We start from the raw sequence: 12,171 nt of genomic DNA on the forward strand, positions 1-12,171 counted from the left end.
GTCCGGTTTCCATGCAGTTGAGCGGTTTTGAGTGAGTTTCTTTATCCTGAGGTCTACTTTGATTGCAATGTGGTCTGAGAGACCGTTTGTAGTAATTTCTGTTATTTTACATTTACTGAGGAGTGCTTTACTTCCAACTATGTGGTCAATGTGGAAATAAGTGTGATGTGGTGCTGAGAAGCATGTATATTCTGTCGATTTGGGGTGGAGCGTTCTGTAGATGTCTCCTAGGTCCGCTTGGTGCAGAGCTGAGTTCAATTCCTGGATATCCTTTTTAGATTTCTGTCTCGTTGGTCTGTCTAATGTTTACAGAGGGCTGTTAAAGTTTCCCATGATTATGATGTGGGAGTCTAAGTCTCTTTTGATCACACTTTAAAGATCAAAAGGTAGAAGCGCAAAGACATTATCTGTGCAATATTAGAAACCTAGTAAGTGGTGGAATTTGGCCTTGAACCCAGATATCTAACTCCAGAGCCTAAGTGCTTCACCCACCTCACTGTGGTGCCTCTCGAGAAAAACAGGTAAGCACACATTCAGAAAGCTGGTGGGCCGGGGGGCTGGCCTTGTACTCAGAGGCCATGGAAGTCCCACGTGGGGTGGCTAGTGGTGTAAGGACAGAGGTCTCGGATGGGCAGAGGGATGTGGACAGGCGCGAGGGGGCGCGGCAGGGACTCGGGGGACTGGGAGTGGCGGCTCGGTGCTGCGGGAGGCGATTAGTGGAAGGACAGAGGTCTGGGAAGGGCAGAGGGATGGGGACAGGCCCGAGGGTCCGCGGCAGGGATTCCGGGGGACTGGGAGTGGCCGGTTGGGGTTACTCTTGGCTTTTTGCCCTCTCCTGCCGTCGACTGCTCCGGTTTCTTTGGCCTTGCGGCGAGGTGGACAGGGTGAGCTCTCGGGACTGATGGCGGTTGTGGAAGGGGCCTGGGGCCAAGGACAGGCCAGGGCGGCGGGAGAGGCGGACCGGTGGCGTGGCTGGATCTGGGCGCGCTGTCGGACCTTCCACATCACCAGCTGCAGGCAGGCGTTTGCGTCCTCGCTGGAGTTGTGGCCGTCCTGGCTGTCCTGGATGATCTGTCCCAGGTAGTCGGCCGCGAGATTCCTGAGGGAACGCTTGTAGGGGAAACCCAGGTAGTGCGGGAAGAGCACGGCCGTGTCCACCACGGTGCTGTGGATGAGCTTCAGGGCCAGCAGATCGCTCTCCAGGCTGTGCCCGATGAGGATGGTTTGGGCGCTGAAAAAGCTCAGCAGGATGGCTTGCACTTGGGGCAAGGTGATGCTCGTCTTGGCGACGTCGGCCTCGGTGACTCCGGAAAACCTGGTGTTGTAGTCCACGATCTCGTTGTCGGGCTTGACGAAGGTGTCGTACACCACTCGCATGTCGGCGTCCACCACGGTGACGCGGGTCAGCTCTAGGCCATGCGTGGTGTAGCACATCTCACAGTCCAAGGCGTAGATTCCTGGATAAGCGTCTCTGGACAACTCTTTCTTGAAGGTCTCCACGAAGCCATCGAGGCTGTCCTTGCGGCCGTCCCGCACGTGCTGCTTTGCCACCTGGCAGCCCACAGAGCCAGGAGCAGCTGCACAGCAGGTGTACTGGCTAACCCGGCCTCCAGCCACCTGGCTCGAGCGGACCCGCCCCCAGTGATAATAACACAACTGGTCGCGTACACAGCGGCCCGAGGAGGACACCAGGTACTCGGTGCCACAACGGCAGCAGACCCTGCAGGAGGAGTCGCCGGGCCCCTTCCCCTGGCCAGTGAAGAGGACGGCGCCTCCGGGCCGCTCGGGGTGCGGGAAGGGGTAGCCGTTCTCCTCGAGCTGGTCCTGGCTGAGCAGGAACTCCTGGAGGCGGCTGTACAGGGCGGCCCTGCTGAGGCCCGGCATGGAGCTGGGGGTCAGGCCCTTCAGTCTCTTGAGGGTGTTCAGGACCACGTTCAGGTACCTGTTCTTGTTGGGGCTGCAGTCGTAGGCCACCTTCTCCTCGTTCAGCGCCTTCTCCTCGGCCTCCTGCTTGGAGGCGCAGAACTTGAGACACTCTTCGGTGAACAGTTGGAGATAGCCTCGGCGGAGGACGGTGGGGACTTGGCACCCAGACCTTCGGAGGACAATAGGTTTCTTCAAACTCGGTAAGGATGGACGACGGACGATTCGCTTAGAGCTGATGGTGGTGGTGGTCTTGCATGCCATCCCTGACCTGTTGCGCGTCTTCCCTGGCTGTCTGCCGACCTTGGAGCCACTGGAGCGTTGGCTGCTGCTGGCCACGCGGGTTCTCTTGGCATCTGTGCAACCTGTGACCAAGCAAGGGCTGGAAGACTGGGCGATCGTCTTCCTCTTCCTGGGGGCTGAGATGCGGACTCCCGAGGGCCTCTCTGTCAGCCTTGGGGCGGCTGGCAAGCAGCAGGCCGATCCCCTCTGTGCAGGGAAGTAGCACGCCTCCGTCACCACCTTGGGACACGCTGGGGGCACCGCCGGACCCCTGTTCTGGGGCTCCGCCTGGATGTCCACAAATGCGGAGGCCTGGTTGTGCATCTGGGGCACCCGGAGCCCGAAGCTCTGGGCAGGCTGATGAGAGGGCAGGGGGAATTCTGGAGCCTCGAGGGCCGCCTCCTCGGCCACCTTCTTAGCTTCTGGGTATCCAGGTGGGAACCAGCAGGGAGCTGTGGCTCGCAACATCTTGCTGCCTTCGGGAGCACCGGCCTGGCTCTGCTCCGCTCCCAACTGGCGGCTTCTTGCATCCAGGGCCGCCTCCTCGGCCACCTTCTTAGCTTCTGGGTATCCAGGTGGGAACCAGCAGGGAGCTGTGGCTCGCAACATCTTGCTGCCTTCGGGAGCACCGGCCTGGCTCTGCTCCGCTCCCAACTGGCGGCTTCTTGCCTCCAGGGCCGCCTCCTCGGCCACCTTCTTAGCTTCTGGGTATCCAGGTGGGAACCAGCAGGGAGCTGTGGCTCGCAACATCTTGCTGCCTTCGGGAGCACCGGCCTGGCTCTGCTCCTCTCCCAACTGGCGGCTTCAATGAGTGCCGCGGCCGCCACCCGTCGCCTTTATAGACGCACAGGGCAGAGTGGGTGGGACTTCTCCTTGATTGGTTGGTGCTTCCATCCAATCACACTGAGCCTCATCTTCCACCAGACTCCAGCTTGGGAATGCCTCAAGGGGTGCACTAATGGAATCAACTGGAACTCCTGGTTGCTAACCTTGGAGCTAGGTTGCTTTTCCTGAGTTAATTAACTGTCCCTGCAGGGCAGTCCTATAATGGCTACTGGAATTGGGCCACCTAGGATTCATTTCAGCGTCAGGGAGTTTGGTCAACTTGCTTGGGCCCACACAGCACCCCATGGAGCCAGGACTGGGCCAGCAGTCTGCTGCATGCTGCAGGGCAGGATCTCTCTGGGGTTGCGTTTCCCTGCTCTCTGCACTCCTCCGCTGCGGGCAAATTGAGGACAGGAAGTGGACCGCACCCACTTCTCTCCCACGACTTGGGCAATGTTCAACACAGGGGTTCTTCAAAAGGTTCATAGAAAATGCACATGGTGAAGAAACTATGCATGGGTTTCCACTGGTTTGCACTCAAATAAACTTGTCCGAACTTCTTATAACCTTTCTGAACTAGATCGAGTTTGAGGCACTGAGAAGGATGAGACATCCACTGAAAAGGACTCCTATCAGAGCAACATGAATTCCACGAAAATTGCAGCAAGAGCAAACATCAAATTTCTGGTGAAGCTTGGGTGGAAGAATGAAGAAATCATTGATGTTTTCACAAAAGCTTCTAAGGACACTACCCCAAAGAAATGAACTCTTTACGAATGTATAGCTTGTTTCAAGAAGAGGTGAGAAGATGTGGGAGATGAATCCTGCAGTGGCTGTGAAAACCACTGTGCCCAGATCAGCTGCAGTTACGACGAGAGCTATCAGTGGAAATTTTAAACAGGAGGGATCACGATCCTGACGCATCCCTCTGACAAATTGTAACCGGAAGTTGGAACATGGCTTTACCAATATGACCTCGAAGGCAAAGCATCATCAACGCGACGGCTACCGAGAGGTGGCAGTGGTCCAGTCAAAGGAAAAGGAGGCCAGTCAGGAGCCAACATCATGGCATCAGTGTTTTGGGACACTCAAGGCATTTTGCTTGTTGACTTTCTGAAGGGCCAAACATCTGCTTATTAGGAGAGTGTTCCGAGAAGCTTAGAGAAAGCTTTGGTAGAAACATGCTGGGAAAGTCTCACTAGATCCCTGTTCACCACCTCAGTGCTCTGCTCATTCCTCTCATCAAACAAGGGCAATTGTGTCAGTTTCAATGGGCAGTCCTTAGGAATGCACCTTACGGGCTGCTTTCATTCCTTCTAAATTCTTTTTGTTTCCTAATTATACAAAGTCTCCTTGCCTTGCTTGGAAAGATGAGAGAAAGTCTCCTTGCCTTGCTTGGACAGATGAGAGATGAGATCCTCCTCTTCTCTCCCAGGACAGAATGGTCAGACTTGAGTTTCCTTTCTCCTCACTCTTCTCCTCCTTGAGGGAGGTGCTGTGCCGGACAGACCTGCTCCCGTGTCTAGACACGGGTAGACTCGTTGAAGATCCTCACAGGCAATCCTCCTTGGGGTCAAAGGGGAAGGATTTATTTCTTCAGGGCTCAGTAGTCCTCATCCTTACGCGCACCTTCACCAGCCCAGGGCGGGGTAGCGGAGGGTGAAAGGGCGTGGCTCACAGCCCGTTTCTTCCGCTCGGGCGTCTCCTGGGAGGAACCCTTGTCCAGTGAGCGGGTCTTCGTCTCCACCAAATTCCCTAGGGGGACATTTCTGGCAGCCCTTCTTGTTCAGCAGCTTACGGGGGTCAGGTGGACCTCTGCTAGTCACCAGCCTGAAGCCCTTACTCCATTTCAGCTATTTTGGCAGTTGCCTAGGTGACTTTTGAACCTCGTTACCCAGAACAGCCAACGGAGGAGGGGTGAGAAGAGTGGCCGTCTGGGTTTGCCGCATCGTGCTGCCTTAGAGGAGTTGTGCAGTCTTCGGTTGTGTGATACTTCACCTGGCTGATTTCTGGGAATGCCTCCACAAATTCGCTAAATTCAGTAGCTTTTGCCTTCCAAGATTCACCTGGTTGGTGTGTTGCACCCATTCACTAGTCATTTACATTAGGTATATCTCTTAATGCTATCCCTCCCCCTCCCCCCGCCCATGACAGGCCCCGGTGTGTGATGTTCCCCTTTCTGTGTCCAAGCGTTCTCATACTTCAATTCCCACCTATGAATGAGAACATGCGGTGTTTGCTTTTTTTGTCCTTGGGATAGTTTGCTAAGAATGATGGTTTCCAGCTTCATCCGTGTCCCTCCAAAGGGAATGAACTCATGCTTTTTCATGGCTGCATAGTATTCCATGGTGTATTTGTGCCACATTTTCTTAATCCAGTCTATCATTGATGGACATCTGGGTTGGTTCCAAGTCTTTGCTACTGTGAATGGTGCCGCAATAAACATACGTCTGCGTGTGTCCTTTTAGCAGCATGATCTCTAATCCTATGGGTATATATACCCAGCAATGGGATGGCTGGGTCAAATGGTATTTCTATTTCGAGATCCTTGAGGATTCGCCACACTATCTTCCACTACCGTTGAACTAGTTTACAGTCCCACCAACAGTGTAAAAGTGTTCCTATTTGTCCACTACCTCTCCAGCACCAGTTGTTTCCTGACTTTTTAATGATCGCTATTCTAACTGGTGTGAGATGATATCTCATTGCGGATTTGATTTGCATTTCTCTGATGGCCAGTTTTGATGAGCATTTTTTCATGTGTCTGTTGGCTGCATAAATGTCTTCTTTTGAGAAGTGTCTCTTCATATCCTTCCCCCACTTGTTGATGGGCTTGTTTGGTTTTTCTTGTAACTCTGTTTGAGGTCTTAGTAGATTCTGGATATTAGCCTTTTTTCAGATGAGTAGATTGCAAAAATTTTCTCCCTTTCTGCGGGATGCCTGTTCACTCTCATGGGAGTTTCTTTAGCTATGCAGAACGTCTTTAGTGTAATTAGATGCTGTTTGTCAATGTTGGCTTTCGTTGCCATTGCTTTTGGCGTTTTAGACATGAGGTCCTTGCCCATGCCTTTGTCCTCAATGGTATTGGCTGGGTTTTCTCCTAGGGTTTGTATGGTTTAAGATCTAACATTTAAGTCTTTCATCTGTCTTGAATTAATTTTTGTACAAGGTGTAAGGAAGGGATCCGATTTCAGCTTTCGACATATGGCTAGCCTGTTTTCCCAGCACCATTTTTTTAAATAGGGAATCCTTTCCCCATTTCTTGTTTTTGTCAGGTTTGTCAAAGATCAGATGGTTGTAGATGTGTCGTATTAATTCTGAGGGCTCTATTCTGTTCCATTGGTCTACGGTAACCAAAACGGCAACCGATAGCATGCTCTTTGGTTACTGTAGCCTTCTACTGTAGCTTGAAGTCGGACAGCTTGATGCCTCCATCTTTGTTCTTTTGGCTTAGGATTATGTTGGCAGTGGGGGCCGTTTTGTGGTTCCATATGAGCTTTAAAGCAGTTTTTTCCAGTTCTGTGAAGAAAGTCATTGGTAGTTTGATGGGGATGGCATTGAATCTATAATTTACCTTGGGCAGTATGGCCATTTTCACGATATTGATTCTTCCAATCCGTGATGGTGGAATATTCTTCCATTTGTTTGTCTCCTCTTTTAGTTCGTGGAGCAATGCTTTGTAGTTCTCCTTGAAGAGGTCCTTCACATCCCTTGTTAGTTGGATTCCTAGGCATTTTATTCTCTTTGAAGCAATTGTGAATGGGAGCTCACTCATGATTTGGCTCTCTGTTTGCCTCTTATTGGTGTATAAGAATGCTTGTGATTTTTGCACCTCGATTTTGTATCCTGAGACTTTGCTGAAGTTGCTTATCAGCTTAAGGAGATTTTGGACTGAGACGATGGGGTTTTCTAAATATTCAATCATGTCATCTGCAAACAGGGACAATTTGACTTCCTCTTTTCCTAATTGATTTCTCTTTATTTCTTTCTCCTGCCTGATTGCCCTGGGCAGAAGTTCCAACACTATGTTGAATAGGAGTGGTGAGAGAGGGCATCCCTGTCTTGTGGCAGTTTGCAAAGGGAATGCTTCCACTTTTTGCCCATTCAGTATGATATTGGCTGTGGGTTTGCCCTAAATAGCCCGTATTATTTTGGGAGATGTCCCATCAATACCTAATTTATTGAGAGTTTTTGGCATGAAGGGCTGTTGAATTTTGTCAAAGGCCTTTTCTGCATCTGTTGAGATAATCACGTGGTTTCTGTCTTTGGTCCTGATTATACGCTGGATTATGTTTATTGTTTTGCATATGTTGGACCAGCCTTGCATGTCAGGGATGAAGCCCACTTCATCATGATGGATAAGCTCTTTGATGTGCTGCTGGATTCGGTTTTCCAGTATTTTATGGAGGATTTTCCCATCGATGTTCCTCAGGGACATAGGCCTAAAATTCTCTTTTTGGGTTGTGTCTCTCTCAGGCTTTGGGATCAGGATGATGCCGGCCTCATGAAATGAGTGAGGGAGGATTCCCTCTTTTTCTGTTGATTGGAATAGTTTCAGAAGGCATGGTACCAGCTCCTCCTTGTCCTTCTGGTAGAATTCGGCTGTGAATCCGTCTGGTCCTGGAGTTTTATTGCTTGATAGGCTGTTAATTATTGCCTCAATTTCAGAGCCTGTTAGTGGTCTACTCAGGCATTCAACTTCTTCCTGGTTTACTCTGGGGAGGTTGTATGCGTCCAGGAATTTATCCATTTCTTCTAGATTTTCTAGTTCATTAGCTTAGAGGTGCTGATAGTATTGTCTGATGGTAGTTTGTATTTCTGTGGGATCGGTGGTGATATCCCCTTTATCATTTTTTACTGCATCTGTTTGATTCTTCTTTCTTTTCTTCTTTCTTAGTCTTGCTAGTGCTCTATCAATTTTGTTGATCACTGCAAAAAACCCGCTCCTGGATTCATTGATTTGTTGAAGGGTTTATTGTGTCTCTATCTCCATCAGTTCTGCTCGGATCTTAGTTATTTCTTGCCTTCTGCTAGTTTTTGAATGTGTTTGCTCTTGCTTCTCTCATTCTTTTAATGGTGATGTTAGGGTATGCATTTTTGATTTTTCCTGCTTTCTCTCGTGGGCAATTAGTGCTATAAATTTCCCTCTACACACTGCTTTAAATGTGACGCAGAGATTCTGGTATGTTGTGCCTTTGTTTTCATTGGTTTCAGAGAATATCTTTCTTTCTCCCTTCATTTCGTTATGTACCCAGTACTCATTAAGGAGCAGGGTGTCCGGTTTCCATGCAGTTGAGCGGTTTTGAGTGAGTTTCTTTATCCTGAGGTCTACTTTGATTGCAATGTGGTCTGAGAGATCGTTTGTAGTAATTTCTGTTATTTTACATTTACTGAGGAGTGCTTTACTTCCAACTATGTGGTCAATGTGGAAATAAGTGTGATGTGGTGCTGAGAAGCATGTATATTCTGTCGATTTGGTGTGGAGCGTTCTGTAGATGTCTCCTAGGTCCGCTTGGTGCAGAGCTGAGTTCAATTCCTGGATATCCTTTTTAGATTTCTGTCTCGTTGGTCTGTCTAATGTTTACAGAGGGCTGTTAAAGTTTCCCATGATTATGATGTGGGAGTCTAAGTCTCTTTTGATCACACTTTAAAGATCAAAAGGTAGAAGCGCAAAGACATTATCTGTGCAATATTAGAAACCTAGTAAGTGGTGGAATTTGGCCTTGAACCCAGATATCTAACTCCAGAGCCTAAGTGCTTCACCCACCTCACTGTGGTGCCTCTCGAGAAAAACAGGTAAGCACACATTCAGAAAGCTGGTGGGCCGGGGGGCTGGCCTTGTACTCAGAGGCCATGGAAGTCCCACGTGGGGTGGCTAGTGGTGTAAGGACAGAGGTCTCGGATGGGCAGAGGGATGTGGACAGGCGCGAGGGGGCGCGGCAGGGACTCGGGGGACTGGGAGTGGCGGCTCGGTGCTGCGGGAGGCGATTAGTGGAAGGACAGAGGTCTGGGAAGGGCAGAGGGATGGGGACAGGCCCGAGGGTCCGCGGCAGGGATTCCGGGGGACTGGGAGTGGCCGGTTGGGGTTACTCTTGGCTTTTTGCCCTCTCCTGCCGTCGACTGCTCCGGTTTCTTAGGCCTTGCGGCGAGGTGGACAGGGTGAGCTCTCAGGACTGATGGCGGTTGTGGAAGGGGCCTGGGGCCAAGGACAGGCCAGGGCGGCGGGAGAGGCGGACCGGTGGCGTGGCTGGATCTGGGCGCGCTGTCGGACCTTCCACATCACCAGCTGCAGGCAGGCGTTTGCGTCCTCGCTGGAGTTGTGGCCGTCCTGGCTGTCCTGGATGATCTGTCCCAGGTAGTCGGCCGCGAGATTCCTGAGGGAACGCTTGTAGGGGAAACCCAGGTAGTGCGGGAAGAGCACGGCCGTGTCCACCACGGTGCTGTGGATGAGCTTCAGGGCCAGCAGATCGCTCTCCAGGCTGTGCCCGATGAGGATGGTTTGGGCGCTGAAAAAGCTCAGCAGGATGGCTTGCACTTGGGGCAAGGTGATGCTCGTCTTGGCGACGTCGGCCTCGGTGACTCCGGAAAACCTGGTGTTGTAGTCCACGATCTCGTTGTCGGGCTTGACGAAGGTGTCGTACACCACTCGCATGTCGGCGTCCACCACGGTGACGCGGGTCAGCTCTAGGCCATGCGTGGTGTAGCACATCTCACAGTCCAAGGCGTAGATTCCTGGATAAGCGTCTCTGGACAACTCTTTCTTGAAGGTCTCCACGAAGCCATCGAGGCTGTCCTTGCGGCCGTCCCGCACGTGCTGCTTTGCCACCTGGCAGCCCACAGAGCCAGGAGCAGCTGCACAGCAGGTGTACTGGCTAACCCGGCCTCCAGCCACCTGGCTCGAGCGGACCCGCCCCCAGTGATAATAACACAACTGGTCGCGTACACAGCGGCCCGAGGAGGACACCAGGTACTCGGTGCCACAACGGCAGCAGACCCTGCAGGAGGAGTCGCCGGGCCCCTTCCCCTGGCCAGTGAAGAGGACGGCGCCTCCGGGCCGCTCGGGGTGCGGGAAGGGGTAGCCGTTCTCCTCGAGCTGGTCCTGGCTGAGCAGGAACTCCTGGAGGCGGCTGTACAGGGCGGCCCTGCTGAGGCCCGGCATGGAGCTGGGGGTCAGGCCCTTCAGTCTCTTGAGGGTGTTCAGGACCACGTTCACGTACCTGTTCTTGTTGGGGCTGCAGTCGTAGGCCACCTTCTCCTCGTTCAGCGCCTTCTCCTCGGCCTCCTGCTTGGAGGCGCAGAACTTGAGACACTCTTCGGTGAACAGTTGGAGATAGCCTCGGCGGAGGACGGTGGGGACTTGGCACCCAGACCTTCGGAGGACAATAGGTTTCTTCAAACTCGGTAAGGATGGACGACGGACGATTCGCTTAGAGCTGATGGTGGTGGTGGTCTTGCATGCCATCCCTGACCTGTTGCGCGTCTTCCCTGGCTGTCTGCCGACCTTGGAGCCACTGGAGCGTTGGCTGCTGCTGGCCACGCGGGTTCTCTTGGCATCTGTGCAACCTGTGACCAAGCAAGGGCTGGAAGACTGGGCGATCGTCTTCCTCTTCCTGGGGGCTGAGATGCGGACTCCCGAGGGCCTCTCTGTCAGCCTTGGGGCGGCTGGCAAGCAGCAGGCCGATCCCCTCTGTGCAGGGAAGTAGCACGCCTCCGTCACCACCTTGGGACACGCTGGGGGCACCGCCGGACCCCTGTTCTGGGGCTCCGCCTGGATGTCCACAAATGCGGAGGCCTGGTTGTGCATCTGGGGCACCCGGAGCCCGAAGCTCTGGGCAGGCTGATGAGAGGGCAGGGGGAATTCTGGAGCCTCGAGGGCCGCCTCCTCGGCCACCTTCTTAGCTTCTGGGTATCCAGGTGGGAACCAGCAGGGAGCTGTGGCTCGCAACATCTTGCTGCCTTCGGGAGCACCGGCCTGGCTCTGCTCCGCTCCCAACTGGCGGCTTCTTGCCTCCAGGGCCGCCTCCTCGGCCACCTTCTTAGCTTCTGGGTATCCAGGTGGGAACCAGCAGGGAGCTGTGGCTCGCAACATCTTGCTGCCTTCGGGAGCACCGGCCTGGCTCTGCTCCGCTCCCAACTGGCGGCTTCTTGCCTCCAGGGCCGCCTCCTCGGCCACCTTCTTAGCTTCTGGGTATCCAGGTGGGAACCAGCAGGGAGCTGTGGCTCGCAACATCTTGCTGCCTTCGGGAGCACCGGCCTGGCTCTGCTCCTCTCCCAACTGGCGGCTTCAATGAGTGCCGCGGCCGCCACCCGTCGCCTTTATAGACGCACAGGGCAGAGTGGGTGGGACTTCTCCTTGATTGGTTGGTGCTTCCATCCAATCACACTGAGCCTCATCTTCCACCAGACTCCAGCTTGGGAATGCCTCAAGGGGTGCACTAATGGAATCAACTGGAACTCCTGGTTGCTAACCTTGGAGCTAGGTTGCTTTTCCTGAGTTAATTAACTGTCCCTGCAGGGCAGTCCTATAATGGCTACTGGAATTGGGCCACCTAGGATTCATTTCAGCGTCAGGGAGTTTGGTCAACTTGCTTGGGCCCACACAGCACCCCATGGAGCCAGGACTGGGCCAGCAGTCTGCTGCATGCTGCAGGGCAGGATCTCTCTGGGGTTGCGTTTCCCTGCTCTCTGCACTCCTCCGCTGCGGGCAAATTGAGGACAGGAAGTGGACCGCACCCACTTCTCTCCCACGACTTGGGCAATGTTCAACACAGGGGTTCTTCAAAAGGTTCATAGAAAATGCACATGGTGAAGAAACTATGCATGGGTTTCCACTGGTTTGCACTCAAATAAACTTGTCCGAACTTCTTATAACCTTTCTGAACTAGATCGAGTTTGAGGCACTGAGAAGGATGAGACATCCACTGAAAAGGACTCCTATCAGAGCAACATGAATTCCACGAAAATTGCAGCAAGAGCAAACATCAAATTTCTGGTGAAGCTTGGGTGGAAGAATGAAGAAATCATTGATGTTTTCACAAAAGCTTCTAAGGACACTACCCCAAAGAAATGAACTCTTTACGAATGTATAGCTTGTTTCAAGAAGAGGTGAGAAGATGTGGGAGATGAATCCTGCAGTGGCTG

The 12,171-nt window shown here is 52.8% G+C and overlaps 1 protein-coding gene across 1 annotated transcript; it reads right to left on the reverse strand.

Moving 5' to 3' along the window:
* Positions 1 to 600: 600 nt before the first annotated feature.
* On the reverse strand, positions 601 to 2,673 carry LOC134730906 (exonuclease GOR). The gene has a single exon (XM_063606579.1). The coding sequence runs from the start codon at positions 2,671 to 2,673 to the stop codon at positions 601 to 603; it is 2,073 nt and encodes a 690-aa protein (XP_063462649.1).
* Between the last annotated feature and the right edge of the window lie 9,498 nt (positions 2,674 to 12,171).

Source organism: Pan paniscus, chromosome 7 (genome assembly GCF_029289425.2).
Source record: "Pan paniscus chromosome 7, NHGRI_mPanPan1-v2.0_pri, whole genome shotgun sequence".
Lineage (NCBI taxonomy): Eukaryota > Metazoa > Chordata > Mammalia > Primates > Hominidae > Pan > Pan paniscus.

Coding starts and splice junctions, on each gene's coding strand:
- LOC134730906 (XM_063606579.1), bottom strand. CDS start 2,673: ATGTTGCGAGCCACAGCTCCCTGCTGGTTCCCACCTGGATACCCAGAA.